General features: G+C 42.5%; 2 protein-coding genes across 5 annotated transcripts in view; one reads left to right on the forward strand and one right to left on the reverse strand.

Annotated features, from left to right (window-relative positions):
- Positions 1–3,141: 3,141 nt before the first annotated feature.
- Positions 3,142–11,718, reverse strand: Hdc (histidine decarboxylase). The gene is made up of 16 exons (XM_076894978.1): positions 11,498–11,718; positions 11,264–11,296; positions 10,052–10,338; positions 9,054–9,311; positions 8,656–8,799; positions 8,126–8,192; positions 7,902–8,064; positions 7,338–7,408; positions 7,244–7,263; positions 7,053–7,151; positions 6,545–6,765; positions 6,203–6,312; positions 5,153–5,323; positions 3,922–3,998; positions 3,744–3,849; positions 3,142–3,663 (listed from the first exon to the last, which is right to left on the reverse strand). The coding sequence occupies exons 2-16, from the start codon at positions 11,289–11,291 to the stop codon at positions 3,320–3,322; spliced, it is 2,166 nt and encodes a 721-aa protein (XP_076751093.1). The 5' UTR covers positions 11,292–11,296; positions 11,498–11,718; the 3' UTR covers positions 3,142–3,319.
- Positions 11,719–13,408: 1,690 nt separating this feature from the next.
- Hr3 (nuclear hormone receptor 3 ROR-beta) overlaps positions 13,409–25,901 on the forward strand; it is a 117,177-nt gene continuing 104,684 nt past the window's right edge. For all 4 annotated transcript variants that reach the window (XM_076894981.1, XM_076894985.1, XM_076894988.1 and 1 more), the window contains exons 1-2: positions 13,409–13,526; positions 14,880–14,951. In XM_076894981.1, the coding sequence (XP_076751096.1) occupies positions 13,484–13,526; positions 14,880–14,951 (115 nt within the window). In that variant the 5' untranslated portion in view covers positions 13,409–13,483. The remainder of the gene's footprint in view (positions 13,527–14,879; positions 14,952–25,901) is intronic.

Here is a 25,901-nt window from a genome sequence, read left to right on the forward strand (position 1 = left end):
GCCATCTTGTCGCAACATGGCGGCGGACCCGCGCGCGCGCGCTTCTCCCAGGCTTGCCCGCGTAATACGCGCGATCATCTCGAGGATCCCGCGGCACCAAACGCGGAACACGTAACCGATTAACGCGACGTCTGACTCGTACGACGCTGTCTCGTGGATCGGTGCTTTCGATCACCGCAGGGTACGAATGACGATGTCTTGAGGGTACGGCTGGCACGGCCAAGTTGAACGCGCATGTCCTCACAGAGAGGCTTCCGGTGTGGAGCCTCTTGCCAAACAAGCTTCGGTGCTTGCGTCCAAAAGCGAGCTAACCGGTGTTTCTCTGGCAAGCCATGCGGCTCGTGTCGCGTCATTTGTTCATTGTCGCACGCGCGGCTGCGAGGCTACATCTCTCCTTGCTCATACTCGCGTTTATTCTGTCTCTATAAGTTTCTCATTGCGCGATCGAACCGCTAACCGTCTGCTCAGCTCGCGTCATCCTTCGGTCCCGAACGACCGCTCAGGATGATTTATGATTTGCGATCGTTGGTAAAGAGTGGACATTACCAAACGTTTCATACGTACATATTCTATAAACGCTTTCAAGCAATTTGCTTCGAGTAATGGATAGTCACATTGGGTGGTATGAAAGTGCGTCTCGAGAACGAAGCAGACAGGACAGGGGGGCTGCAATGATAACACTGAATCAATCAGCATGTGACACGGGTGATTCCTCATTTTTTATGTTTGGCCTCGCAGCTGGAAAGAATCCACGTAACGCTACCGTTAAAAATCTAATACTTTAAGCGAAGTAATGACGGATGCGCTGACGACGAATCTCGAACAGTTCGATGGAACACGAAATGGATCTGATGATTTTTCGTAACTGTATCCAGTTCGCTGGTTCACTGCGTTTCAAATGGTTCAAAATAAAGATCAGATCTCAGATCCATTCATTTCGATTGCGGCTGTTTTGGTTTCGAAACAGAGAAAGACACAGGATCGGTACATTTTTTAGTTCGCCTATCTACACGAAAGCTGACGCCCAAGTGCTTGCATACGAAACGGGGACGATTATTATCGGTGTACACTTTTGTCTGTTAATTAATCGATGTTTACATGCGCCGAGATGTCAACCTATATATCGATATGCTCTACGCTCTTTTATCTCGATGTTAATGAACATTGGGCATAACTGAATGGTGTATGATGAATATGTATTTTACGATGCAAGTGTCTCAAGAATCCCCCTCTGTCTCTACGTGTCGATGTGTATCGATTTGTATGATCGTTGCCCCCCCAGAGGTTTGCTAATTTTTTCTGACTTATTGGTTCTCCGTTGGTGTCAGTTTCGTTGATTTAAAACGACCACTAGAGTACATTCGATGGCATGAACTGATGATGTTTCGTTAGCAAAGTAGCGTTTTTCAAGTATAATTTGGCACGTAATTTCTTTCTACCCCATTTTTGCTCCGAACGGACTGTCGATTGTTAGCATAATTCGTATGTTTCTTATTATTTAAAGGTATATATTTATATATATATTCGTTCCAAACTCGTATAAGTAAATAAATACATATCTAATTTGTAAAGAAAATGGAGATATGTATCGGGCATCTCGTTGCTTCGTTCAATTAAGACGCGTCGGTTTAACCCTTTGTACGCTGCAATTGAAATTACAGCGAAGTTTGAATAATCGAACGGGCATTAACGAGCAAAGGGTTAACACTTTCAACTCGTATGAAGGTTCCGGTTACTATTCATTAGTGTGCGGTAACGAATAAAGTACGTTTTATATTATCGCAGTTATTGCCGCAGCTTCTTAACGAAGAGGAATGTTAAAATCGCAGGTGACAGAGTAAAAGAATTTTTTTTTAATACACATATCGTTGCCTCCGCGGTCTAACAATTCCTCTGCGATAGGTAAGAGTTATATCGAACGTTGACTTTGAATGGTTAAGCGCTGTTTAATAGCAATTGTAAAATAGTAAAACGTCCAACAATGGAAATCGAGTCGGCGGGGAGCTTGGACTACCTTCGAATAGCTTAAGCTGTTGATAAAGGATCATTTGCCCTAGTGTTTGTTAATTTTTTACCGAAGCTAGTAGAGATGTACGATAAAGAGATATTAGACTACGGTTTAACGTTTAAGCAGTGCTTAGCTGTAGTAAATATGAAACATCAAAATTGAACGTGGTACACACCGGTAATAGGGCATGTCACGCTAACGAGTACACGTTTTGCTACTAACGACACGAGTAATGGATGATGGAGAATTGAACTTTGAGCGGAATTGGATCTGTCATCGTTGATTCTTTTAACGCAAGTATATCCTGACCAATACGGAAATAGGATGTCACACGCAAATGTAACTATTTTCATGAATCCTCCTTTCACAAACCTGGACAAATAATAACATGTTATTCCTGTAAATTTTTAAAGCGCTGAGAATGTTATTTAAATGGCGCGATATAAATTGTTCCATTTGTAGTTAAAGATGGTAAATGGGCCAGTATATGAGTGTTGCACACGTAATTGGGGTAAGTGTGTTCAGAATTGGAGACAAGCGAAGCGGTTGTAAGGCCATGTTGTAATTTTATGATTGTTAATACATATAAAATTAGTATAACGACTCGCAATATTTACGGGTACGTGGGTACTATCGCGATTTAATTGTTAGCGCGAGATATAATAGAGTATCAGGTACAAACGAGTGAAACTTCGCTCGCGTACTATACTGCAAATATATCTGTATGTGTACATATACGTTTTTCCATTCTATTTATGTCGTTTTAATGAAACCATGTTGATATATACATATCGAAGCTATATTTTCGTCACGCAAGCCATCACTAATGACAAAAAATAATTTTAAAGTACAGAATTTTCCAATATAGTCACGATAAATCGAATTGCGTTGGGGGCGTGTTTTTTCGAAACAATGGAAACAAAAATGATCGTGGCCTAGATCGGTCATGTTCAAATTCATTGTCATGTCACGACTCGCAATAAAATTTGTATATTATTGAACTTATTCTGCGTGTATTCCCCTCACATAATTATTTTATATAAAAAGCAATTTAATCCTTTCAAAGATGTATTAGAATACTTTTAGGCAGTAAGGAAATAAAGGATGGAATGTATGAGAATAAATAAGGGACGTTTGGCACAGCAAATTCAGATTTATTATCGCAGCTGATTACTTTCTTTCCAACAATTAGTCACGAGGCCAACGAGGAGCCGTTTAAAATCCGAGCAACATAAAATCCATCAAAGACACGAACGCGTACGCATAGTCGAGAAGTGACGCGGTACCATTTACATTTATTCGGCTAACCCTTTACTCCTTCTTCATGCAATGTTCGCATTTTCTGCAAACAGGCGCGTCCTCCACGCTGCCTTCGTTTCCTTTGGCAGGATTTCCTCCACGTTGACCGTGCACCGTCGACATATCGCCGGTATATGGACGATGACCAATCGCGGCTATTGTTTCGCTTCTTGGCATATTACTTTCTGTCGAAATCATGGACGTTAGAGTATTCGAGCAATCCTGGCCACCGATCTTCACGGAACCATTCACTGTGCAATTCGAGCGTGTCTTACAAGACTGCCTTTTCAACGATTTCTCCGCCTTTTCGAAACCTTGTGCCTCTTGTTGAGCTGTTGAGCATTCCCCAGGATCCTCTAGTAACACAAAATGAAAAAAAGAATCGTCATTTCTACAATTCGTACGCTTATTGCTAACAGTGATTCACATTACTTGCCGTTATTGGATTGATTGATATCAGTCTCACTGGTAGCAAGATCCTCGTCTTCTTTTAGCGGCAATTCCGATGACATTTCTATAGCTGGACGGCAACAAGCGTATCCCTAAAACGTATACAAGGATATACGAACATATTCGATACATGTAACACAATAAAAGCAGTAGTTCCAATTTACTTGTACGAGATCCATGCGTGAATCCAAAGAAAACTGCTTTCCTGACATTAATATTCCTCGAATTCGACGTCGCATAGCTAAAAAGTCAAGATAGAAAGTATTCAGAGGCAATATCGATTAATAAATAATTTGATCAGAGAAGTTACAGTTGAAAGATTAGTTGAACTATTGAAAACGAGATGAAAGTGCTGTTTGAACGCAGCCTGTTTACGCGCCAACCGTGGAACGAGCGAGTACGACCGAGCGTGGCCGACCGCGCGCGACCGACCAGCCAATGTCGACGAGCGTCAGTCCACAGTCGCGCGAAGTTTTGGCACGCATCGGACGCACGGGTGTCAAAATGCGTTCCTCGTAATTTTCTACACGCGTAGTGAAAAGTGTGGTGATTCTGGTGCATGTCTCAAGCATCTGGGACCCTCTAGGAACGTTTATGGATATTTGTAAGTCCTTATTTCGTATTAAACATTCGCATTTGCGAAGTATGTGTACGCGTCATATCGCAGGAAACTCTATCAAAGGTCACGATTGTTACATTTGCATTCTGTTGGTTTTAACACTTGTAATACATGCTCGTCGATCGTACCGGTGTCCTCTAATCGAAATTCTGTAATAATAGCTACGCATTTGTCGCGTATCATTTCATTTAGTAAGCTAGTTTTCGTTCGAACACGCGAGTGACGAAATGCAACAAATCTACGATTTTGCGAACGTGAATCGTGGCCATTGTTAGGTGTTTAACGAATATTCATTAGCAACAGGTTACTGTTACCACTTTCGTATTATCGGTTATTGTTGTTTGGCGTATCGCATTTAACGATTAGTGTCACAAATTAAAGTGGATAATTTGAATTTTGTCGTGGACAATGCTGTTTCGTGCATTCGTGACGCTAGGTGGCGACATCTTTCCGTAAAGAACTCTGTAGGTAATATATAATTATTCCTTAAACTTTAGACAATAAATAAGAAATATTCTTCTCTGTATCTTGATATTCGATTATTTCTGTAAAAATGTAGTATCCACTCGGTTGATTGATTACATTTGAAAACGATGTAGTATATATGATTCGCAATTCTCGTTATCTCTTAAATACAGATAAGGTAATTCTGAATAAACAAGAATTTCTTTCCTGAATTAAATACAGTAGTGTAGAATGTAAGATAAGGAGAGCACAGATTTCTTGGAATCGAATCGTCGATTGTTGTGATTTCCAGTTGTTGTTATTCCGTTTACCTGGGCTGTCTCTAGCCTCGAGTCGTAGTTGTCCAAATGCTTTCGTGCATTCTTCGAAAACATCCGCTGTGTCGTAAATAGCAGCGAAACTTCCGTTCACGATTTTTGGTGACATTGGAGAGTTAGCTAATAACAAGCTTGAGCCAAAGTTTTCGTTCTTCTCCCTGGTATCTGGAAATTCCAAATTCTTCTTGAAATTTAATTTCATTGTCTCCTCTAATATTGTTTTATAGATTTGCGTTATCGTTCTCAATTTTTTCTTTTAGAATTATGTTTTAAAGCTATAATAGTTACGTACTGTTAAATGAACATAAAATAAATAATATGAAATTATATAAGTAGTTGGAAACTCGTCTTACCTGAGCTTTCTGTATTCCAAAAATTATAGACATGCGTTTTTACTTAAAAAAAAGGAACAAAAAAGAGAAACAAAGTGATTAGAAATAAAATTAGTTATTATTCGTTTGTACAAATTATGTGGTATGTATGTATCTTGAATAAGATAAGTGGCTAAATTTAGACATAAAATTAAAATAAAGATCTAATACAAGCTTGCATTCCCTACATAATTAATTAAGATAAAAGATCAGAAACAAAATTAATTTCAGAGTTTACAAATGACCTAATCGCATGCATACAGTTTGCAGGCTCTAACGTTCGCCTTCATGTGCGTCAGCAGCATTAATAGTACGATTATCAAAACACTGTTAGTATGATTCATACATCATTTGTTGAATGAATTTTCAATAAATGATAAGAACTATCTGTAGTAATATTGTGTCTTATTATTTAATAAACGAAAGGTTTCTTTATACGTAGAATTCCAATTTCACTTCTCGATGGACAGATAGAAAAAAAGAAAACGCAAAGTTCCGTTTATCTAGAAAGTCTGAAACAGAATCGTATTTTTAATGAAGATCGAGCTTACGCCTCGTACGTGTCAGAGTAGCATATGAAAGTTAATATGTGTAATGTTTACCTTGACAGTTTAAAAATTACACGAAATTGACTGTATCAAGTCAGTTGATACACCATTCGATTTCGCGTTACCTGCAAGTGGAACTTTAGCACGAACAGGGGAAGTCGAAATATCTCCCAAAATTTCATTCGCAGTGTTTCGTATCTCGGCCCAGTCTCGTAATATATCCTCGTTGGTCGTGCTGAAATTATAATCAAAGTTCTGGAAACTTTGATTAAAGATAATTTATTAAAAAAAAATCTTTTCCAATTCTTTACAATAATTTTGTGAGGCTTTCAAATATTTGATAAGATTTTCTGTACCTGTTACATCATTTAATGGGAATTTGTAACTAAACATTACGAGATTGTTCAATTTGTACAAGGGAAAAAGTACTTGTACATCGAAGTAGATTTTGACAACTATCAACTTACTTTGTTGAAGTGACGGTGAATCTGATCACGTATTTTCCATGCAGAGCAGCTGGCACACAGTGTACACGACCCCTCGTATTCATTTTTTTCAGCAATCGTTCCGTTAAACTATTTTCTCCGCGAAGACGAAATACAACGAGTCCTAAGTGCCTTGACGCTGGGATTTCGAAGCGCGGGTCAGCCAAAACTAGCGCCTCAAACTTTTGTGCTAGCCTAACACCCTGAAATTTACAGTTAAATAAAATTGATACACTGTCGAATTATATTTTAGAGATTGCTTGTGTACTTGCAACGAATACAACTTTGTCGTTTAACATTATTAAAAAAAATACGTTGATTTAAAAATTAGATTTATATAATTATTCTTAGGGATGCATATTAATTTTATTGAACAATAAATTGATATTGAATTGTAATAATAAACGACTGCATTGCAGATGTTCTTGCAAGTGCACACACAGTTTGAAATAGAGTTTTTAACGCATGAAAAGTGTGATGTAATAGAAACCTCGCGAATATGCTTCTGAAGGCCAGTGATTCCGTAATTTCTAATGACGAACCACAGTTTTAACGCTCTGAATCTCTTTGATAACGGGATTTGCCAGTGCTAAAATCACAATCAATAATACATACGTATTTGAAACTAAATAATTTCCTCGATAGGCTTAGCGATATTTATTAAACTCATTTATTACTTACCATGTAATCGATAGCGAGACCTGGAAATAATTATGCATTGTTTAATTTCAAATACGTCTTTCTTACGATGCAGAAAAATATAACTTCATCTTACCAGAGTTTTCGTGCTTCAAGTATAAAGGATCCACGTTAAAGGTTCTATGCAGTGCTTGGCTGCTTTTCACCCTAAAAGAATCGTTGAATTTAAATATCCAATTCATTTTTCTACTGACATATTTGTTACATATTTACAATAGTTTCGTACATGCGAATAAAATAGTTTCTCGTTAGTTTTATCTATTTTAGTTGATTGCATCTTAGACATTGTTTTGTAGAGGAAAATTTTTAATTTTAATTTATTTGTAATCGCGAACAATTTATCAGAAAGTAACAGACTCTTAATCGTATTCGTTCCTAGCGCCATCGACTTTAACAGACACTCAAATATCAATCCTAAAGATTGTGAATTACGGCGGGTCGGTCGAACGACTCGACGGAAATTGCAGGAAGAATGAAAAAACCGACTCTGCATCCGGCAGTGCTCAACCTATAAATCATGAAAAAGGGGACGAAAGATGATAATTTATCGGATCTCCAGCGATTTGTTGATTTAGAAATTTCCTTTTTTCCTACGCGCGTTTCCTCTGTACTTTTCGATATTTTTTTTGTTTTAACTCACCACATAGCGGTGCAGTCGAAATGCACCATCAGCCATTTGCTAGGATTAAACGCAATCGAGTCGGCGTATTCTATTCCTTGAAGCCAACCACGGAATTCAGGGCATACGAACGCACTGCCCGCATAGGCTGCGTCCACGTGCAACCAGAGTCCATTTTGTTCACCTATCGGTTCGCCGAAATATTAGCGAATACCTTTCTCCCCGATTTCATTTGTCATACTTACACACTTGTCCGACTTCCTTGAGATTATCGAAAGCGCACGCCCCCGTCGTACCCAAAGTGGCGCAAACCTTGGAGAATCAATGAATTTCATTCTTAAATTAATTCACAACACATGGCAGACATTTTTTATCAGCGGTACTCGCGTTGAAATACTTGGTTAAATTTATCGAAAGCTTTAGGTTTTAAATTTGTTGACTGAACAATCGCGCAGCGTCTCAGTAAAACCTACTTTATGATACTTTAGATTTATTATCTTGGAAAATAAATTGTTGCTACTCGTGATATCCTTAGGGACCAACTAGTGAAAAGATAATCCGCCTTGCAACGTCATACTGCAATCCTATTTTCTACCACAACTACTACCAACTTTGACCACGTTAATTGGATGGTCGATCATGTTGTACTCTATATACAATCACTCGAATTGAGAAAAATTCTCATATACTATTTATAGCAATGAACAGAATATAACTAATTAATCTAGATATGCAAATTTAATTAATGTTATTTATAATAAATAACAATACTCACAAAGAAGGGCAATAAACCTTCGGATCTGTCGTGTATAATTGCTTCCAGCAATGCTTCTCCTCTCATACTGAGCTCGTCGTCGGATTCGATATACCTCATTCGAACCAAACCTATCAGTCCAGCTTTTTCCACGCTAGAATGAGCCTGTGAGAAACATTTCACTTGGAATATTAACAACCTATCAAAGTTACAGTAGAAATGTAATGGTACTGGCAAAATTATAAAGTAGCGTATAAAAGTAGAAGGATAATCAAAAGTATGAGTGTACGAACCGCCCGGGTGGCAAGAATTAATTTACACAAGGGAGAAAGAAGAAAGAATGTTGTAAAGAAATGTTAAGAAACTCTCAGCGAGGTAAGATCGTGTCGAGGAAAGATTTAAAGCAGAAATGTACGTACTTGGTCAGAGCAATACCCGACAAGACGCGAATTAATCTCAGCGGGTAAACGATCCGGCTCATTTTGTTGTACATCTCTAATGGCCCGGGTTCTTGCTGCGAGCAAGCAAACGAGGGTGGCTTCTGATGCGGTTGTTTGTATCACGCCACCACCCCCGGATCCGCCTGGACGGTGCAGGAATTCTTCGGGCAAGCCAATCATTTTGCCCAGCCAATTCATTACGATTGTCTCCAGTTCTGTGCACGCAGGACTCGAGGCCTTTTCAAACGTACGAATAAAAAAGTCGCACGATCAACGGGACGAGAAATATTTTTTTCAGCAGCGCACGAGTTATTCGGAAGCCTGATACCGATCGGAAGCTTAGTATCGAATCAAGTAATTGTTAGAGCATGCTGTATTTGTGTCCGGAATTATGTACGAGTGATAATTGATTGTACCGCAATCAAGCGATTCGTTCTCGATTTCATTGACTCATATCGGAGTGTATAATTAAGATAACACCTACCATAACAAGCAAACCATTCACGATCCCTTTACAAATTTAATTATTCCTTTCTCAGCAAATAATTTTTACTTCAAGTGTACTTGAGGAGAACGACAGATCAGACAATCGTACTCGTAGACAATGTAATCGTCTTCTCGCGAGTTGTAAATAATTCCTCTTTTACTAAAGTTGGATAATAGACGATCATAGTAACAGTAGCAGACAAAACGTCGAACTTGAATAGCAGAACTTCCGAACTTGGCTTACGAGGAGGCTTTCAATTCTAAGCGAGATCTGCTGCAATATTAACATCCATCGTGGAAGCTTCAGATAATTACATAGATTTCAATTCTATTTTTCCAATATTTTATTCAATGCTGTTTAACACCTTTCAATGGATCGCGTTAGAGATGACACCTCGCAGCGACAGAATAAATTCGTAATCGAATAGCAGAAAGCATGATAAAGTAAACGCCTACGCGTGTATAATAATCACGTTGCGTATTGTTCTTACCCAAGTAAATCCAAGACAATTGATCGCGTCGGCCAGCATGTCGGCCAGCAGACTAGCAGGTGAATTCAGGGCTGGGAAATAAGCATGCATGTGTGGACTCTGCCAGTGGGTCACTCCTGGCATGATGCACTTCTCGATGTCCGGGAATATGTCCTCCCAGGGCTCGCCATTCACAGGCGCCGATGCAGGCAGAACGTTCCTCAGGTAACCCGGGGATACTGCCGGGTAAACGCGTCGCGATCGAATGTTCGCCAGATAATCGGCGATGTAATCCACCATTTCTTTTCCTAACAGTATAAAACGACCAGTTACAAGTTTCAGAATCGATAAAAGATAACGAAAAACTTTCTTCCTCCTCAGAGTTCCATTTATGTTCCATTTATGTATCGCTTTTTTTTTTGCGTCGAATAGAATTGAAATTGTATTTTTAATATTCAAGAAATATTTGGAACTTCGATTATACTTCGACGTAACAAAAACGAGAAACAATTATCGAGTTCCGAAGGAAAACTGTAAACCGATTATCTTTGGTTTGCTCTGTTCAGTGGATTCGATCTTAGATATATTGAGAGAATACTTGCGAGGAAACGCAATCGTTTCCTTAAATACTGCCTTTGTTTCGTTCGCAATTGATTACGTTGACGTGGGTACATCATGCGTTACAATAAGATTCGATTCGGGTTGTTTAATTGTTTCGAAAACTACCGGGTCAAGCACGGTTCGATACAAGCTCTGTTGTTTCGTTAAACGGATCGTTTATCGCGCGACTTTTTCGTACGATGGGAGATCGAAGACGCCTTAAAATTGTTTCCAAATTTAGAGCTTGATACGTGTTTGCGTAAACGTCAATTTTATTAACTTGCGAAATACGGGGCGAGCGGACAGATTGATTTTCCGTACGAAATTGGATTTAAGGGAAAAGAGAAATCTCGCTCGGATGCTTTGCCTAGGATTCAGAGATTTAGATTCTAAATGCGGAATCTAGCGTGTCCCGTATTGGAACTGGTATCGAATCCATAAAATTCCCATAGACTTACTCCCCCTACGGTGATCCCTCTTTATTGGTGTCGTTTTAATGCTTGATGTACGCGCTGTACGTTCCTGTTTTCGCTTTCGCGATTACGTTTAACGATGCTGTTACAATAAGCATTCGCAATAACTGTTACAAATCCAACAATGAAACGCGGTGAAACAAAAGAATATATTACTCACCATGTATGCGGTACTCCTCTAGATTCATGTTATCTGCAACGAAAGAAATCAGCACACCATAATACACAAATTTACGAAGAATTTAAATCACGAATTTAAAAATTACAAATTCTTCTTTTTTCTTTTTCAATGATTGTCATATAGAATTTCGTATGTATTCATAAGAAGAAGAGCACGCATCACCAACAACACTGACAAAGACATAGACAGTAACGTGACAATCAACCCGCTCACCGTTGATCCTCACAATAGCCAAATCTCAAAATTTCGATCGCACCGTATCAGGCGCATGTGGTGACGATTAATGAATTTCGTCGTGACGAATCGCGGACTCGTGAGTGGTGGAATCGGCGAGCTGATATGTGGCGGAATCGAAGAATTCGTGAAGCGTTTCGCGAAAGCTTTGGAGTAAGAACGACGCAGCGGATTCGAGCGAACGTGTCAAACAGATACGCTCGGGGCTGCCCTATGCGTGTTGACCTAGCACCGAACTTTAATGCTACGATAGGTACTCGCGAATTATTTGTACGGATTCATCATCGATCGCTTGTCACATGGACCTAGAGCTTATTAGGCTAGTGTCACAAGGCTCCACGCGGCCTAAAACTAGACCGTCTGCTTTCCTGGATACGATTGTCAAATCCGACCTTTCTTTCGCGCTCTCGTAATCACGCTAATGTTCGTTCCTTCTCATTCTTCATTATTCCCAGTCACTTGGTCATTTGTCCACCCTTCGGTAAGATTAAATCGAGTCGTAAATGTAGACGGTTATTGGATTACACCGTATGAGCGTAACTTAAATGGACAGATATTACTTAATCTTGTTTCGAGATACAGAGAATCTCACTCGCGAGTATCGCGGGAATCCAGTGCTGTTTGCGTCTTCCACGATGTGTACGGAAGAAGAGTTAACCAGGCTAATTTGGATGACTGGTCAAGTTAGCTGGATTCGCGAGTTTGAAACCACATACGAAAATTAAACGATACGCGGGGATAAACGGATGGAACTTGTTTCTCTGACAGTAATTTCTCGACATTTTTTATTTGTACTTTCACAACGTCCAATTTATGGTTTTGTAATATGTACGATCACGAAATCACTGTCTATAGCGTAGGGTGTTAGTTATTCGGAAGGAAATCCCTTGTCCATCCATGAGGGTTTAGATTCATGAAAAGAACCCGGGGGATGGGACGATCGAGACGTTATCACCTACTGATTACATACGAGAGAATAAAAGATCCGGGAGGCCCATACGGGTGTAAAATGGAAAATCGAACATCGACAGTAGCGAGAATCTCGAGCTTAAGCCAGAATGACGCTCGACGATATTAAAAGCTCGTCCTTCCACCGTTTCCGTTTCCGACTTTTGTAATTTCCCGTAGCTTTCAGCATTCGTGCACGATTCGCAGGAATTATCAGCGATGCCGGGTGCTTACGTGCTACGCGAGTCACCGGAGCCAGATCCCGATCCCCGATCAAATCGGGAAATAAAAATCAAACCAATTGGCATTCCAATCCTACCGACAGCTAAATTGTTCGACGAAAAACGCTTCGTCGTCTATACAAGGGGCTTGGTGCATTCAATGTACTTCTAATACGAGTAGGCTAGCTTTCAAGGAGCTTTGATACAATGAATGAAGGAATACTTTTTAATAATTCTAAATAATATTTTGTCGTAGATAACAGTGATATGTTGTGAATTAGTATTACGAGTCGGTGGAGATAGGTTTAAATAATTCACTCTTCAATTCACTACCGAAGCAATTTTTGATAAATTTCAAAGTTAGCACGCATTGTATACTTATATACACTCATCTTAGCATCTTTAAAAAAAATTTAGTCAACCTTTACATCTACTTTTCTCAAATTCATGAACTTTCAAAGAAGGGGATGAAATTCTTCTCCTTAAACTACATTTGTGGATACAACAGGCTTGAAAATTATTCTCAAAGATTAGCAAAATGATTTTCTAGCTCTATAAATGTATGGAACGAGGAAATTGTGACACTATCGATATTAACGTTAACACAAATCTTACCTGTTTTTAGGATTCACGTCCCACGATGAAAAACAGCAGCAAGATGCGTTGCGATCGGAAGCGTCACGGAAGATGAACTTCTGAACTGTTACCAGATGTCAAACACTTTAAAAGCAACGCGAAGAATGACTTTTCGGGCCTCGGGAAATAGATATATCCACGGTTGAGGAGAATCGGTGGAATGCAAGTCGTTCAACAAGTGGCCGCTTTTATACAGAGACGCGGTAAGTACTGGCTGCTTTAGCGCAAGCGTGGCCGAGAACAAGACAGAACGAAGAACAATTTGACTAATCTTTGCGATCTTAAGGGACTACCGATGAACGATCCCATGTTTCCGTGCGCAATCGCGATTAATTCTGTCGGATGTTTCTCGTATTTTCGATGCAACTACTTTCCTTGATTTTTAATCCTCAGCCTTTCCTTCTTCTTACTCTGACCGCTCTGAATTGTATTTATAATATTTCTACAATATTTTTACCATTGTTGCGCATAATATTAACTACTTTAGAAACGCCGTTTTCATGCGAATCAAATTTGTGAAAAAATTAATTATTACGATCTAAAGCGCAATCTTCTATTAAGTAGAATACTCGGAAAATTCTTAAACCGTTGCATAATTTTTTGCAAAATTATTGATTCAGGAAGAGAATTTATTATCTGACAGTCTTCTTCTATTCACTGTCCTTTAGAAATATTGTACGTATCGATTAGTCAACGAACCGATTCATTTGTTTCACAGAAGCAAATATTGTGTCATTTGCGCATATCAAAATCCGTCAAATTAAAGTTTACGACGGTCGAGAACGTTCATTTATCGTGTTGAGCGCTCTTCCACTCTACACGTTCCTCAATTGACAATGACTATCGTTGGTGTTTTGGGCAACAAAATACATGCTGCTATAAACTTTGTACAAACATTGTCCGATGTGTTAGTGATGAGTAAGTATAAAGCGGTTGCCCTTCCCAGAAGTAAAAAATGAAAGCAGAATCATAAAAGATCACCCGTTGACACGATCTTCAAATAAATAACATGTTTAAATTTCGCCTGATTAATCGCATTGCATCCTCTTGTGAAATGAAATGAAGCACTCGATACCAAATTGCAACCCCTTCTTCGATCATTTCATTTCTTCAGCTGCCTATTTTATGTTTTTCTATGTTATATTTAATATTTGTTATATAAGAAATTAATAAAATCGATATAATACGCATCGAAAAAATCGTTTACTTTTACAAGTCTATGCGTACCTCGTCTGTGCAGACCTGAAGCCACGTACGTATCAGCGGCTGATCAGGAAGGTCCCAATCTACTTGAGCGGCCTTTCTCCTGCTTTACCGTGCATTTCTGTTCACGTTTAAATTCCGTTCACTGCCTACTGGCGGCTCTAAGCACTCTATAAAATCTTTTAAATATCTATTAAAATTATATTTTTTATAGTAGAACAAAAATTAGGAAATGTTCGCCACATTTCAAATGAAGATTTCTAATTACAATCTCAAATTCATTGGTACCAACTACTTGGTACCGTGTGTGGAATGTTTTTCGAAATACTAATATATTTTTTATCAATTTCCAGATCAACCCAAGAAGGACAAATTCTGTGCACGAGCCAGATGTAAGGTTTCATCATCGTGGTCGCGAAAACAACGTGAGTAAACTAAAGAGCCGTTCTGTAGAATAAATACAAGCAAATTGCGCGCGTACTAAACCGTAATCGTGCGTATCAATGTACATACATTCGAGCACAGAACTGGGTGTCGATGTGCTCGTGTATTTACCTGAATTCACGCGAGAACGATTGTGAGCGTCAAAGGGGAGGGATATTAATCCTGAAATCGCAGCTATTTTTCACGATTGCAGATAATGCGACAGTAATATCCGCGTATGCGCGTATCAGCCGGTGTATCAGTACCGACAATCCAATGGTAATTACAAGACCGAAAACTCCAATTAATCGTACAGGGGGATCGGGGCATCTTGGTTACATCGATTCGCACCGATTCGTCGAGACTCGTTCGTTAAGCGCATCACCGTGCACCGTAATTATTTATTTGCACTCCATCCCAGGCCGCCAATTAATTCGGATCGTAAACAAATATTTAAATCCAACTGCGATGTTTGCTCGATAAGTTATTCGATCGAACGTCAGTCGTGATTCGCGCGGGCAAACGAACGTTTCTGGCGAATACGAATCGATCCGAGCGTGTTAAACATTCAATATCGGCGAAACACGAAATAATTCAGGGTACATGTACATCGAGAGTCGGACTCGAACCATTTGCAAATTTCACGATTAATTATAACCGTTTCCTTAATAGGATGTTTTCTTAATCCCTCTTCTTTTACCGTTGCCACGATTTATTCACGTTCCACTCACACTCGCACGCATTCACGTGTACACATTGAAAGTTCACGGTAAAACGGATATTCTTTAACTCGTTCTGGTTGCTCGTTGCGCGAAAATAACGCGAATAACTGAACAGGCAATCAAATATCTCTTCTCGTCGTCCGATTGCTTGGAGCTAATTTTCGGCGCATCCACACGCGCTCCGATTGCCGAACTCTCCTTGTTTATACGTAAACCTGTTATTTAACATATATTGTTATACGTACTTACGCAGTGCAAGGCATTACCAGCGAGTGCAATGTACCGTTGATTGCCGTGGGCGTCGTAATTCCCCCTCGCCCCGTCTCCTCACATCGTATCCCGCGCCGTTGGGATATTATTTCTGATCGATTCGAAGAATCGAACTCATCAATAATATCGGGCCATGCCCGAAATTGCACGTTTCGAGCCTCTCCGCTGCGGTTTTCCCTCTATACTTTTGCATAGTTCGCTTTCTACACAGCACGCTGTATTCCAACGAAATTACCCCAATTTTCGTTCACCCTTTTCATAGAGTCGATAGCGGGATCGAAATCCGAATTATTCGATACTTTCGTTCGTCATTCGTTGCATCGTCAAACAGCCATCGACGGTAAGATTTTAGCAGACGAGCATCTCTCATTCAACGAACGTCATCGGGAATGTTATTCTCGTTTCTGGATTGTCCGCGAGACTTAAGCGATGCTCGAATCGTCGGGCGCGTTTTACAACCCCATTTACGCTAGAACGGATATAAATCCAGGGATAGTAAGAGGAAACAAATAATCGTTCCGCAAGCCATTTAATGCATGACATCCGTGTCGTAAAATACCGGTCCTCGAGCTCCCGGTTGCAGCGTGTCGGTAGATACGAAAGGGTAAAAAAGAGCTGGCTTCCTATGATCATCGCGATTGGAACTGTTCATTTTCTATTACCTTGTACGTATCTCTACGACCGATCGAAACGAACCACTGGAACACGTTCGAGACCAACGAAATGTATAATAAAAATTATAATAAAACCCGATTACGATGTTTATAATAAATTACAAGCGCCGTAAACAGTAATCATCTGGCGAGTAAAACGATTGAAACCTACACGGTGGTTTGATGAAGTCGGTAGTTGGGACCGTCTGGCAGCCGCGTCGCGGGCAAGGGACATCCTACGCTTCGGAGGCGAAGTGTCTCCAGAAAAACGCGTGATTCATCGCGATCAAAGACGACGGCGGAACGACTCCATGCCGCCAATAGAACAAAACGAGCCGTCAATGTATTGACTGCCTTAATAGATAAGATTACCGGCACCGAGTACCGGTTCTAGGGGCTATTGCACGATAATACCGGTCCCAGTGTTCCATAGAAATTCGAAAAGAAAGAAACGAGACTGGCGAGGTGGGAGCGAGATACAGGAGCGAGGGTGCGCGAGGGAGAGGCGGGGGAATCATCGACTCTCGGTACGCGCGATAGCCACGAATTACGAGTGTCCGTGAACCTCTGATGATGATTTTACGAACGGTGGGGATGCTGTACCGCTATGTGGCAGTGTTACATCGTCGATTCCCCCTACTACGAGACACCACCGGCCCTCCTGTGCCCTCTCTCTTACATCATCGTGATCCCTCTCCAGCCCGCTCTCACGATGGCCTCTCGCTGTCGGGGGCACAACGGTTACGTTTTACCGTTGCAAGCCGTTCGTTCGTTTGCTCGCTTGCTCGCGGTATTCGTATAACCCGCGTCCGGTACCACTATTCTATCGTACGCCCACATGCGTGATCGATCGCGCGCACGGTCACCGCCGAGAACCTTGATGCGCAGATAGGGTGGCCCGCGGAGGCTAAGGGTGGCCGTTGCTTCGCTCGCTTAGCGTCCTTTTCGTTCCTTTCGGACAGGTTTCCGGCATATCTCTACGGGGATTCGGATCCCTCGCCTGTTTCGTAAATGATTTAACACCCATTCCGCGAGTCCAAGCTTTTTGGAGCATGACTCACAATTTGTTGCTTTGCTCTGAATCCGAGTTCGAGTCTTATTTTGGGTTTCAAATGACTCGTTCGAGTGTTACGCGCTATTTTCGAGACCCTGATCGATAGAAAATTTGGAGCGGCTAGCTTTTATCCATTTTTTTTTTTTATTTTCTCCCCTGCGTGTAGAAATGTATCGCGAGCAGTGTCGCGAGATTAACGTAATCTTGAACGTATCAATGTCCCAGCCTTCTTAACTTCGGCTAAAGTTCATTCTGTTGATGCATCACGCCTTGCTGGCTGCAAACTGCAACCGGTACTTTCATTCTGTTGTACGCCCACGTGCACCTTCGATCGTAAACATGTAGCTACACAGAAGCGGGTTTAATGGAGTGGTCTCGGCGCTGGTGTGCTTCCAACGTATTGTAATTAGATTACAAACAGTCACGGAACGCGACTAGAAACGCCTTCGGTGCAGAAATGCGTAATTTCATCTTGAATTAGGTATTCAACGGATTTACGCGTAAGATAGAAAATTTAGCAACCGCTAAATGGGAAGGGAAAACCAGTTCCCTATTGGAAGACAAGCACTTACAATTAGCAAGTCACGAACACATTAGTGATAACCTGATAATAATTTCTAACTCGTTTACGAGCTTTTATCCACGAAACAGTCGGATCGATAGAGAGCGCATAAACGTTATCTTCGCTATTTAAATTAAATGAATCGTAGTCACGGTTAGAGTTTACGACTTACGGTGGTAAATGGCATGATTCAGCGCAGAATCGTCGCTAACGATTTCAATTACACACTTATCGCGTCGATTAGTTTTTACCTGCGATCCTAACTCGCGTTAATAATTCCGTTCGCGTACGCGACCTGTCTGTAAGATGTTGATTGATTAATCCGTTAATGAACATGTAGCAAATATATCATTGTAACGTTCCCCGGTGACAGTGGCTGGACAAAAGTGGAAGCTACGAACGAACGTACACGATCGCCATAAGATTGCGTTAACCTTAAGAAGAATAGCAGTACCATTATTCCCAAGTGGAAAGATAAAAAGCGGACGGCGAGTATTTTCTGTGCTCGCGCAGGGGTTCTGTAATTCATCGATCATCAATCAATGAAATTAAGCATTGTGGGGAGGATAAAGGGGACAATGGGCAAAGTACAACAATCGGTTTCGTTCACGGTGTAACGCGGCAGAAACTCGAGAGATCGGGGCACGATAGAAAAAATGTCCGCACGCGGTTAACAAACAATGGGGTGCCTATTTAACCGACTCCTACGCCTATGTAAGACGACGTGTATACAGGAACGTTGACGCACCTGGACGCACCGAGGTTAGCTTCGTTCGAAGAAAGATGAGGCGTAGGTATGTGCGCACGGTACCGCGATGATCGCGAGGGTCGTTCGTCGTATGAAAGCCACGAGGTTCTTGACTCTGGTCCCGAAACACCAAGGACCACGTAGTACGCGACAGCGGTTCTAAGCGATGTCGATGATGCAACCGTTTCAAATACCACGGTCGCAACCGGGCATTTTTCACACGGGGGGTATTGCACAACGAAATTCATTTTTGCCGAGTCATTGCCCCAGCGACGTGGAAAGGGAACTTCTTGCGGTGTTATTTGCAAGATTTTTAGGGGATGTCGCAATCCTTACGGGACTCCCACGACGGAAGGGAAACCTATTAATTACGTCGCGGGAGACGTTTAGAATAAAATCGCGGCAATTGACGGAAATAGTTGAAATAGTGGCAGTTGGATCGGTAGTCGTAAAATGTCGTTTATCTCGGGGCTTGTTTCCTTCGCCTCGCGCGTTAAATCGCCTTTATTCCCGTCCTACAATGGAACAATTACCGTGCATCTAAAACGCCACGAATCACTTCTTGGACACGCTCGACTTCTTCGACACGCTTCAGCGGCTGGAAAACGTTTCCAATCGTACGGTTTTGGACGGACGGAATGTACAATGTATTTTATTTAATTCTCGCATCGCTGGAATCATCTATACGGGTAAACCAGTTCAAACATTAATGCCAGAGATCGGCTCGGCCAGTTAACAAGTTGTGCAAGCAGAAAACTGCAGCTCAATTTAAACATATAAATACACAGCAGTAAATCTTGCCGCGTACGTTTAAAAGGTACACTCGAGGAACGAAAGGAAGGTTAGAAGGAAGGCGAGATCTCTGTTACTTTTAACCACGCACGTAGGAAGATCGAAAGAGTAGGAAGAAACGTTAGTCAAAATCATGTCCTTGAGATTACAATGCGGAAGATATTATTTACGGCGGGACAGTAATTCTCCGGGTCGTTTAAGTAGGCGAGCAAGAGGATCAAGGGACAAGGAGTCAGACCGGATTACCAACCGGAAGGGTGGATGCAGGAAGCCACGTTTTTCGCGCCAAACGAAATTCTCCTTCCAAGAACGCGAATTGAATAGAATTTTTCGTACGACAGATTACAGCGAAATTACGTTACCTTGCTCGGAACAAAAGGCAGACGCCGAGAAAATTGGAAAATCCGCAACGGGACAGGAAACAATGGCTCTCGAGGGATTTCATTGCCGTTTACGCAATTCTCTAAACCCGAGAAGACTCCGGTAAGAATAGGAAGAGAACAATTACCCCATGCTGGAACATCTTTCAGTGACAGGAAGCAAAACACGTCTCGCGGCATCGGCGAGTAGAACGAAAATTTTCTTCGGTTCTACCACAACGTCAAAGGAGAATAGGTTCGATAGAATGTTTCGCGAATGACGTGGACGTGAGAGAAGAAAGATCTTCTCCCGAAAGGAGGCTCGAGGAAAAAGGACGACGTAAAAACGTCTGCGCTAAGTGTGAAGCGGAAGGTTACAAAGAGAGGCGGCTCCTGTATCTGAAAGAAACGACAAAATTGTTCTTCGCGAAGGATCGGCCAATAGCGCGACGCCAGGTCATCGCGATGGGGTTGCGCGCGGTTAAAATCGATCGTCGCTTCCTAGTCGTTTCCGGTAATATCGTCGACGGTAGGTTTATCGTGACTCAGATCGGAGATCGTCGACCGTCGACGTGTACTCCGGGATCTAGCAACGGCTAGAATCAAAAATTTGTAACAGACGGTTTAAAAATGTTATCGAGGCATCTGAACACGTTCGATTAGCATAAAAATTCACAGAGTAGCTGAACGCTAGAAAATATTCATGCTCGCGACTACATAAACCGAACAGTACAGGTGAACGATCATAGTCGAAACGTTCAATTGCTAATTATACGTTTTCGTCGCGAGCAATAAATTTCCAAAACGAGCGAAACGACTTGTAACGAATACCTAACGGTCCCCGGATATCTTACAGTCGTACTTCCACTGGAAGAGAGTACGCGCGACGTGATCAATCGTGTCCAATTGATTTTCTGACGCCTGACATCTTTTTCCTCGTAAAGAGGCGCGGCAATGGCGGACAGACGAGAGAGGCATTGCCCGTTAATCGGTCAATCGGATCGATTCTACGGGCGCACGATTTCGTCCAAAATCGCTGAGCACAACAGTTCTATAACTAAATACCTGTAGCTCCCACTTTACGAGAGCCAGGCTAGCCTTGGGTTCGGCGCCAAAGACCGGCCCGAGGTCAATGACCAACGGAATATTCACGTTCGGCCGGCAGGCAGTCAGGCTTGGCCTCAGCGATACCTCAGCTCTTCGGATTATTGCAAATCTGCCGATTTGTTAAATATCTTACCGCGTGGCTGTCAATTCGATCGCGTCCACTCTCTAATAATGCGACGAGCGGCTTCGACGTCTATCGATATTAGAACGAGCTTCCGGGATATACTCGCTTCCGGGATATCGGTGTACACGGCTGATCTTTTCAATGCTCGAGATGTCCTATAATTAATACCAACCGTGATACCACCACTGGATACGACCTACCGATAACTGAATCGGCCAACTGCTCGAAGAGGCATTTATTTTGGTAACGATTTTTTTATCGTTATTTTTATTAAGAGCTTCGACCTCAGAATCAGAGCGAACAGAAATCATTTCCACGCTTAATACGGAATAAACAAGTAGGCGTGAACAATGCTGGAAAGAAAGCCACGAAGCTCCGCGAACAAACGACCAGGAGGGATAGGATAAAATGGAAAAAAGGTGAAGCAATCGTTGCGTTCTACAGGGGGTAGGCTGAAGGGTTGAGGTGGTACACACCTTGGATAAAACTTATTTAGATGAAAATCTACGTGTCTCGTTCCATCTTTTTTCGCAGTGCATGATTTTGATACCGCTAAGATTCTTCACGCGGCTAATTGGCATTACGCGAACAATTCATTAGAGGAGCGAATGCACGCTCGGAAATAGTCGGTAATCAGCGTTGGCCTTCTTTAGAATCAGATGGTTGTTTTGCAATAACTGTACTGTTGAGGCGTTGACTCGAAAAATCCATCGCGGTTAGGCCTTTGAATTTTAATTCCGCCGCGGTATCATTAACTCTTCGCGAGGCTTAATTAACCGGCCAGCGGAATTGGTAGTCCGCGAAACGGAAGAGCCTCCAAACTGAGAGCACCCGAACACGGTGCCGGCCAAATCGTTCGATACATCGAATCTGGAAACACGTGCTCTCAACGTCTAATGGCGAACGAGCCCCGTGACGCTCGTAGGCGAAGCTATCGAAAAACCGCTTCGCCGCGACGTCGACGCGTTCCCTTTTCAATGCGACATTCCCCGCCGGCGCGTGAACCGAACGATCAAGGAAACGGGGGTTACGGTGCTGAGAGTCGCTGGATGAAACGGGGAACCCGAGCGCGAACCGACGACGAGGGAGAAGAAGGGAGGAATGCGAAGAGGGTGCCGTACGAGGCGAATAACGGTGAACGGTGCAGCCGAGTGACGAGGCCGGAGCCGAGCGGAAGAAGAGAGCTTGTGTATACCGTGAAGGAACAGAGGTTGCGTCGGAGCCTGGGGATAAGTAAAAACCGGACGAAAGAAGACGAGAAGGAAGACGACCACGAGGACGACGACAACGACGACGACGACGACGATGACGACGACGACGACGAGAACGACAACTTGGACGACGACGAGCAAGTAGAAGGAAGAGGAGAAGGAAGAGGAGATACCGCGTGGCCCAAGAAGAGGAAGAAGAAGTGACTCGAGTGACTCTTCGAGGAGGGGATGAAGAGAGAGACAACGATACCACTATGTCGAGAGGCTCCATCGTAACAGAGTACAGCCTGGTAGGGGTACGGGAGAACGTGGTGGAGGCGGAAGAGTAGACTACGGGAACGCTGAAGGGGAAGGGGTTGGTGGGTAGTGGTAAGGGTACGAGGCACCGTGCGAGCACCTGTGGATCTCCGCGCCACGGTAGAGTCACTCACCGGCTACCACCACCGGACCACCGCCGAACCTTGGTTCACAGGTAGAGGACGAAACGGGACACGGCCACTCGTGGCTCGCGAACTCGAAGGAACCGTCCATCGTATACGAGAAGAACGAACTTTGGTACCAATTACGTCACTTCGTTTCACCGTACTTTGGATATCGCCTTTGGATCGTCTATGGTCGATCTGGTGCATCGCGAAGAAACCTTGCCTCTCCGGATCTTACGTTGGAAGAAGCTCTACGGAACCGAGAGGGATACGTTCGAGGACAGTGCTAGTAGAGGAGATAACGTGATAACAACGCCAACCCTCTGTTCGGTTCTCCGTTGTCTCGGTAAACAACAGCTCGATTCACCAGGCGTCGATGACAGCACCAACCAACGTGCACTGTTTAGCGCGCAGCTCCTAATTCCACGGTTCATACGAAGCGAATTTTTGGTACCATCGTCGAAGCCGCCGCCTCCACCATCGCCGTTGTCCTTGTCGACGATCAGCTTGGTGTGACTAGTTTGCATCTGCGAAGGACGACCACCACAGCGGATCTCGTTTCTAGCTGCGAGTTAAGGGAGTAATCTTGTACACGTTTCTCGAGTTCTGTATCGGTTGGGAAGTCTCGGTATCTCGATGTTTGCATGTCAACGAAGTGGTCCATTCGCAGCGTATATCAGTGCAAGAGTTCTGAATTGAAGTGCGCCGATAGCAGATTAGTAGTAGTCGGTTGAACTTGATCGAGTTTTTTGCAGGCTTATCGAAGGTATTTTTTTCGTGTTTTAGGGAAACGCATAAAAGGAATGAATATAGAAAACGTAGAGATCGTCAATCGATGGACAGGGATTTTTAGTGAGCGTGCTTGACATTTACGGTAGCCGCGGATGTGCGAAAACGACGACGCTTGGCGTCGTGATGCGTTGGAAGCGCGTCGTTTGACTCTAGGTAACACCGTGAACGACGCGATAAGGGTGTCGGTGCAGTTGATACAGTGTCGGAAACAGAGAAACACGAGGTTTTCACTGATTATATCGTGATTGATCTGATAAGTGTAAAATAGTGATAAATAATATATAGAAAAAAAGAATCGACGTGTGAAACGGGGATCGATCGTTTTGGATATCAGGATATGTGATCTCGGACAAGATGCCTAGCACCATAAGAGGTGAGTCGACGAATAGAATTCGGCATTACTACCACGGCAGAAATGCCAATTTTATCTCACATTTTCTTCTGAACTCTTCTTGTCTCACCTCTCACTATTGATTGCCATTATGCTTGACACACGAATCGGGAGAATCCGTGTTCTCGGTTGATCTTTTATTTATTTCGAAAAAGATTTACATCGACGCGATACTCCGATACGAATTCGGCAATGACGTTGGTAAATCTAAAAAAGGAACGGTCGATCTTTATTTCGTACTGCTCAGATCGAATCGTTCGTCACGCGGCTCGAGTAGCAAATACATTTGCACGGGGTAACAGTACGCGGTGTTATGGCCACGATTGCAGGGTCACTCGAGGTCAGTAACACACTGACGATTACACGGGAATTCAACTTAGCTACCTGTTTTTAGAATAAACTCGGAGACTAACGATTCATTATATATTTGATTAATTCACCTCTATGAACTACTGACACCATTAAACGAATTATTGGAGCTTTCGAACGTATCGAGATCTCTCATTACTCGTCGATTAACAAGTTCTCCAAGTTCTATGTTCTGTATTTAATTTTGAAGTATTACAATTAAACGAAACGATGTGATGCTGGAAACGTTCGAATAATTGTATGAGAAGTTTTCACGAAGTTCGATCAAGATTCAAGTGACAGCGCCATTTTGGGCGGAACAAAATGAAAGTCACAGCGAAATATCGACTTATGGGAGAATTAAATATATCTTGTGGAAGCTAACAGTACGCGGAGTTACGGTCGCGATAGCAGGGTCACTCGAGGTCAGTAACACACTGACAAGAAACGCGGGTCAGTCAGCGAGACTCTTCTGGTTCCTAAACGCGTTGAGCATATCCCTCTCCCTTATCGTTTCCATCTTATCTGTTTCCTGTTCTCTCGATACGAGAATCTTGTCTGAAATCACAATTATGGTAGTCGTAATTTTCTCGTCAGTTTCGATTCCTCGGTGACTTTGTCACACCGTCGATCGCAAGCGCTCCTAGGTTTTGACGTAGCTTCGGACTATGGAAGAAAAAGGACACCAAGAATTTCTCTGAAATCAATTACCACACTTCCTTGGAAGAAGTAAAGCTCGAGGACGAGGCGAAGCTGGATAAATTAAATCGCCTCGATCGCGTTGAAGGAGTTCCGGCTGTACGAATTATTCAGCGACCTTCGTGAACACCTAAGCGCGAGATCATCGACCCTTTTGATCGATCAGACCTGCTGCAGGGACACAAAAACGAAGTTTGACCGTGGAGTTTAAAAAAGCCAAAAGTCTTGTCCTGGTTATCGTAAAATCTAGCCAGGAGAATAGAGAAATAGAGAAAGATGATGATAACGATGATGATGATGATGATGATAATGATGAGCCTCTCGCGGGAAATGGAAGAAAAGAAACGCTGATGAAGTAGTAGGGTATTAAAGAGAAAGAGAGTTGTAGAGAGAGAGAGAGAAGGAGGGATATGGATGGAAAGAGAAAGAGGAACCGCTGTGCGTGTGGTAGGGAGAAAAGCAGGTAGGAAAGCGAGATACTCTTCCTGTGACAGGTGGCAAAGACCTTGGTAAACGTAAGGGCGTCGCGATCGATTACCTAACCAGCCGGTCGGTCGTGGATTTTCGTTTCGGATGCGGACTCGGGCAAATGGGAGCCGGCGCCCACAGTCGTTTTTCGAACTAAGCGTCGACGGGCTCTCTCGCCACTTGGGACACGAACAAAAGCTAAGGTCGTCGAACCCGGCGTACACGTACGG

This window comes from Xylocopa sonorina, chromosome 5, assembly GCF_050948175.1.
Source record: "Xylocopa sonorina isolate GNS202 chromosome 5, iyXylSono1_principal, whole genome shotgun sequence".
Classification (NCBI taxonomy): domain Eukaryota; kingdom Metazoa; phylum Arthropoda; class Insecta; order Hymenoptera; family Apidae; genus Xylocopa; species Xylocopa sonorina.